At 32.0% G+C, this 6,482-nt stretch overlaps 1 protein-coding gene across 3 annotated transcripts; it reads left to right on the forward strand.

The window, feature by feature from the left end:
- The first annotated feature begins 746 nt into the window (after window positions 1-746).
- LOC114297332 (uncharacterized) lies at window positions 747-5,496 on the forward strand. Of its 3 annotated transcripts, XM_082906088.1 has the most exons (4): window positions 747-1,914; window positions 2,113-2,253; window positions 4,724-4,754; window positions 5,249-5,496. In XM_082906088.1, the coding sequence occupies exons 1-4, from the start codon at window positions 1,723-1,725 to the stop codon at window positions 5,359-5,361; spliced, it is 477 nt and encodes a 158-aa protein (XP_082762214.1). In that variant the 5' UTR covers window positions 747-1,722; the 3' UTR covers window positions 5,362-5,496. The 3 variants fall into 3 exon arrangements, with proteins under 3 accessions (XP_082762214.1, XP_028097549.2, XP_082762213.1); XM_028241748.2 differs by lacking the exon at window positions 5,249-5,496 and having other exon boundaries at window positions 1,624-1,914; window positions 4,686-4,825; XM_082906087.1 differs by lacking the exons at window positions 4,724-4,754; window positions 5,249-5,496 and adding an exon at window positions 4,300-4,512 and having other exon boundaries at window positions 1,624-1,914.
- Window positions 5,497-6,482: the final 986 nt, after the last annotated feature.

Below are 6,482 nucleotides of genomic sequence, written 5' to 3' on the forward strand. Positions count from 1 at the left end.
AGAGATATCCTTCCCATTACCTACAGTCCATTTGACACCTTTTTTCAGGGCATCTCTATACTTACACATGCTCCTCAAAATGTGAGAAGATCTTTTCTTCAGAGGCCAAGAGTAAAAACTATTATGACTCAAGTATTTAGAATGGAGCACTTTACATCAAAGTCTGTTGCTCTCAGTCAGGAATTTCCATCCCACCTTGGTTAACAATGCAGCATTTTGTAATCTAGTTTTCTTGATACCCAAACCTCCCTCAGTTTTACTTTTACACACACTGTCCCAGTTGACCAAATAGATTTTCTTATGAGTCTCAGAATCACCCCAAAAGAAATTACAATTAATTTTGTCAATCTCATCACAAATCTTTCTAGGAAGCTCCATGGTTTGCATGTTATAAGTGGGAATGACTGAGGTAATAGATTGGATAAAGGTTGTTCTACCAACCAAGTTAAGGGACTTAGTCTTCCATCCAATCAGTCTAGTTTTCATTTTGGTGAGGATATCATTGAAAATATTCTTGGAGATTCTGCAGTGGAGTAGGGAGGAGCCAAGATACTTGCCAAGATCTTGGGTAAGGGGAATGCCACAGTGAGAGCTAAGGGATTTAGCTAGATTTCTATGGATGTTGGGAGAGACAAAAATTTTAGACTTAAGATGGTTAATTTTTTGGCCGAAGATTTCACAAAATTCAGAAATGACCTCCATAATGGATAATGAATTTTTAATATAGTGAAGATAGTGATAATGAATTTTTTTTTTTTTTTTTGACGAATTCACTTTTACTTATTTTTATATGTATTTTCATATGGGGTAAGTAGAATTTTTTTTTATTAATTACATGATGAATGGAAAAATAGCTCATAAAATTTAATTTGTTTCAACCAAAATGGCATGCAACACACAAAAATATTTTTAATTATATTTTATTTATTATTTAGTGTGGCGTATCTATAATTATTGAATATTAATGTCTTCTTTTATTTTGTTATAAGAATCAAATTTTAAGAATTTTTTATAATTTCTCCGAATGCATTTCTAAAATTCCCTTTTTTTCTATGTAAAAAAAAATACAAAAACATATTTAAGAGATATTGATAATTACATCACAAATCTCATAATCTATATTATTATATAAAGTAAAACATTTTAATTTATAATATTATACAAAATTAAGTTGAACTTGAGATTTTAAAATTTAATAAAAAAAATCTTATCACTCAAATGAAGTATATTATATAATATATATATTTTTTTAATTTTATCTAATTCACTATGATTTCATTTCAGAAGTTAGGTTGACTTTTCAATTATTTTAATTCTAATAAAAAAATTTATTTGGATTGACTTTTTTTACTTTTAACATATAATATATAATAATTTTTTTAAAAAATTTATCTTATTTACTATGACTTCATTTAGAAAATTGGGTTAACTTTTTAATTATTTTAATTCTAATTAAAAAGTCCATTTAAGTTGGTTTTTTTTTAATTTTATAAAAGAAAAAATTAAATAATTATAATTTAAATGTGATATTTTATTTTATTTTATTAATTTTTTAATTTATTTTTTCTTTTTATAATTAATTTAATATAAAAATCAAAAAATAACTTCTCGTATTAAAGGCACACAGCTGGTGTCTGCTCCGCCAACATACAGTATAATTCCTCGTTAATTGATTAGTACTCCAACGAGGAGGGAGGAGGTAGAGAGAGAGAGAGCTCGAAAATGGAGAAGGCGAGGGAGTCATTGAAGTTGACCGATGAAGAATCTGAGTTAGTCTCCCGACTCAACGTCCCTCCTCACCAAGTCAACATCGAATCCAGCTTCTACGAAGATTTTACAGTGAAGGGCATCCGAGTTGACCGAGTCGATCCCGGTTTCATTGCTTGCACCTTCAAGGTCCCTCCTCGCCACACCGTAAGTCTGATTTTTCATTTCCCTTCAATTCATCTCTGAAAACTAGTGCAATTTGTGTCGCAAATCTAGTCCAATTTCGCCTTAATCATGAACCCTATACATATTCATGTAAATTAGTACTTGTATATGATTTGTGAATTTTGTTGGATTTTTTTTTTAAATTTTTTTTTGATGATTGGGTTGGGGTTTTGAACCCAGGATAGAAGTGGGAAGTTGTGTACGGGAGCTATTGCGAATCTGGTTGATGAAGTCGGTGGTGCTGTGGTCTATGTTGAGGGTCTTCCCATGAATGTCTCCGTTGACATGTCAATTTCCGTCCTTTCTACTGCCAAGCTTGATGTAAGTCCGCATTTGGCTTGAATGAATATGGTTTCGGATTATTTTTGACATTTTGTGTTTTTCATTATTGCACAATTGTTCTTAGTTTTAACTTTAACCCAATTAAATTATGTCATCAAGCATCGTTACTTAAATTGCATACTATTACTCTCTGTTTGGATGGTGTGATTTGGTGATAAATGATAAGAAATTATGAGAGAGAACTTTTTTTGATGTTTGGTTTGTAAGTTGAGTTAGAAATGGTGAGAAAGAGAGCTCCATAGAGCATCCCAACAATGTTACCCATATTTTCTTCAAATTTTACTTAAAGGTGCATTCTCTATTTTAGATAATCACTTTTTCAATTACTTTCTCCAACCATACTCCTTATTCTTTCTCTACTTTATTTAAATATTATTTTATTATTCTTTTCAATTAAACTTAGGGGTGGTTTGGCATCCTCTATATAATCCATCATTTTGTCTTTTTTCCATCACATCACCTCTCCACTTTTTTATAATCTTTTCATAAAAAAACAAAAAGTACACTTATTTAAGAGCAGTGCTTCGGACCCCCTGTACGGCAGCACCCCCACCTTCACGTGGGGGGCTGCCAATGGAGGAGAAGAAAGAAAAAAAAAAAAAAAACAGTTTTTGGCCAATCAAAAGAGACCCCCAGCACCCCCACTGGGGGTCTCATGCATTTTTTCTTATTTATATCATCCCAAACAACTCATTATTTTTTAAACAAATTGATGTGACAATTAGACTAGAGAGAGTAAAGAGAAAAAGGAGGAGAAAGAAATTAATATTATATATTTATGGAATAAACAGTGACTCTTCACATATAGCTAGTCATTGTAGCATCTGTTAAATTGAGGAACTTTTTAGGGAATCTATTACAGATGATTTTTAGAGTTTTCACTCCCTAAAATATCTAAAAATTGATAATAAGTTATCTGTTGGGGATGCTTTACTAAGCCTATTTAAGAACGGTTGTGATTGAGACCTCCTCAATCACCAACCCCCACCACCCCCCATACACACATGGCGGGTGGTGATTGGAGGAAAAGAGAAAAAAAAAAAAAAAATTGGCCAATCAGGAAAAAGAGGAGGTCAAAGGGGGTGGGGGAAAGGGGGTCTTAACCATTTTTAATTTAAGAATTGGCTATTTTAGTTGATTTTTTGATTTTTATGAAAATATGTGCAAAAAGTAGAGAGAGTGATGTAACAACTTATATTAACTTTTTGACTACAAACTTAACTCCCCAAATGGGGCTTTCATTTCTCATCAAAAGTGGTGAGATTTTGTGAGAAACAAGTTGATTGATTATAAAATATTTATAATACCAAGATTGTCCCTTAAAATACAAATGAATGAAAGGAAATCTCACTCGTATACCTCTCTACATGCTTTGCTTTCTTATTCATCTAAACATGGTGGTAAGAAAACACAATCATTTATTTTCTTTTCTCATCCTAGATGAGAGATTACGATAATTTCTTCTCTTTTCTGACCAAACAGATTTGACCCAACATGAATTGTTTGTTGGAAACTAGGGGAGAGAAGAAAGGATTAGGTAAGGGAGAAAAATAATGAAAGAAATTAAAGTGATATCTTTCCTTTTTATTTGGATAATATTGGACAGAAAAGAGTTTGTATTCTCCTCTCTTGTTTGGGAAAGATGAGAAGAGAAAAGAAAAGAAAGTTGTATTATGTAAATAAGGAGGACAAAAGCGAGCTTCTTATCACTAAAAATGAATAACAAGATTGGTGATTATTACTAACTCTCATTCCCTCTCTCTCCAGATCTTTTATTTTTTGTGAGATTCAGAACAATGGGTCATAAGGGATTCTCGTTTCTCTCCATTTTTCCTTATTTTTTTTCTCAAACTATCCAAACTGGCGATTAGGGAGGAGTGAGTCCATCTTCTGTTCTTTTCTCTGAATCACCCAATCCAGATGGACCCTAATGATTTTGTTATTTACAAGAGTTTCTGTATTTACTGGTATCGATACTAACATATACTAACAAGATTTCTATTTTGTTGATTGCTTCTTTAAAAGGTTGAATCGTGCTCCATCACGCATTTCTTCTAAAGATATTTTTCTTGTTCTCCAACACATACATTTTGATTTTTTTTTTTACCAACGTATGCTCTTTTTAAAGCTTGAATTTTTTTGATACCATTTTATTTTGTTATGGAATTGGACAAATATCTATTGAAGTCCTTTCAACAATATTAATTATGTATGGATTACAACTTCAAATTTGCAAAATAGTTTCAATAAAAGATGTCCCCAAATATTAACTAGCATGATGACAGTTATATGTATGTAATGTTGCTGCTACTGCATGTGAAACAAAGTTCACACCAGTATGTTGGTATTCTCTTTCTAGTTTCACATCATGAATATTTGTTATCCAAGGATTTGGTTTTATGCATTTCTAGGTATCACATCTATACGTCTCTGGGTGTTGCATTTGCAGGATGAGTTGGAGATTACCTCGAGAGTTTTACGCTATGTTTGGTAACTTAGGAGAGAAAAGAAAAGAAATGATTACTTAAGTAATAAGAGAAAAGAAAAGAAAAGAAATGATTGTAATTTCTCTCCTTTTTGTTTGGATAAGTAAGAAATAAAAGAAAAGAAATGATTTTGATTTCTCTCCTTCTTGTTTGGTTAGATTTCATTAAGAGAAAAGAAAAGAAATTATTTTATGTTATATTACCAAAATAACCTTTTTATATTTTCAATCATTTTATTTCTTTTATTTTTATAGGGGTAAAATTGGTATTATGAAAATATAAACATTTGTGGATTTCTTTTCTCTCCCAATCTCTCCACTTTTGGGAAGATTGAAAATAAGGGTTATGAGAGAAATGAGTTTCTCTCCATTTCTCTCTATTTCTCCTCATTTCTCTCCACTTAAGATAACCAAACAAGGAAGAGAAATACATTTCTCTCTATTTCTTTTCTTTTCTCTCCAAATCACTCAATCCAAACACAGTGTTAGGCCAAAGAGGAGGTTATTTTGGAACTATTGTTCTTATAAGAAATAAAGCAACCGGGGAGGTTGTTGCTGAAGGCCGTCATTCTTTGTTTGGTAAACATGCAAGCAAACTCTAACCCTGTTTCAATCTGTTGAATGTAGAATTTAAAACACCACACCAGAAAATTATATATCTTTAGGGCCTGTCACTGTTGTGGATTTCTTGCCTAGTTTCTTTCATACAGCCATTATATATAATATTTTTGATGAGATATGTATGCTTAAATGCTTTGTGCTAGCGCTTGCTAAACATAAAAAATCAGGGGAGGAGAGCCCAAGAAGCACTGTTTTAGGAAAAAAATATTGCATGCCAGTTGGGTACACCACGAAGTAATATCATTAGATACCTTTTACCAATCACAAGTAGTCATGTTTTTATGTTGTGTCGTAAATATTAACATAAATATGATAGATTTTGGTGTCTAAACAAATCGAAAGGACGGCATTAGTATGTCCATACCCTATAAGCTTGCAAAAAGTGATTGCGTTTTAGGTTGATCCCATAATAGGGTGGACTGTATATTCCTTAACTTGGAGGAAGACATGGACATTTTTCACTTATAACGGTCATGCTAATAACAAACCCAAAAGGGTTGTTAAGATGGAAAAATGTCTAAATAGTGGGTGATTATTCAGTATTCCCGGAGTATGGACACGTGGTACTCCATAAGGTTTTGATTGGTGGAGAGACATAATAAGAGCCCACGATTTATGTTAGGGATGGGAGAACAATATGGGGCTAAATAATTAGTGATTGGTTTGGAGTGGTGTTCCGAGAATATTGAGTAATTTTTCCTAAATAGTTGCGATTCTAATGTATTTTTTATATGATTCATCACTTATTAAACAGATATGAGTAATATTACATACTCATTCTTATCAATTCAAAAATTATTCGGAATTTAATTTTCACCACACCTCTCATGGATCTCACATGAATCTTACATTACACAAATTAATCTCTGCTACACGATTATCCAACCAGAAAATTCTAGGTGTACAGTCTAGGTTTTCAGACTTTTCAACTGTCCTAGTATTTTTCAATCACACTTAAAATAAGAGCTAGTAAATAGTAAATAATATCAAGCTCACTATAATTTTCCCAAGCTTGAAGACATAACCATCACTCTTTTTTCATTTTTAAAAACAGTCCTGTTCTTGGAAGGCCAAACCCAGCCCAACTCTAGGAATTGCATGA

Source organism: Camellia sinensis, chromosome 14 (genome assembly GCF_055761805.1).
Source record: "Camellia sinensis isolate YWXY chromosome 14, ASM5576180v1, whole genome shotgun sequence".
In the NCBI taxonomy this organism is placed as follows: Eukaryota; Viridiplantae; Streptophyta; class Magnoliopsida; order Ericales; family Theaceae; genus Camellia; species Camellia sinensis.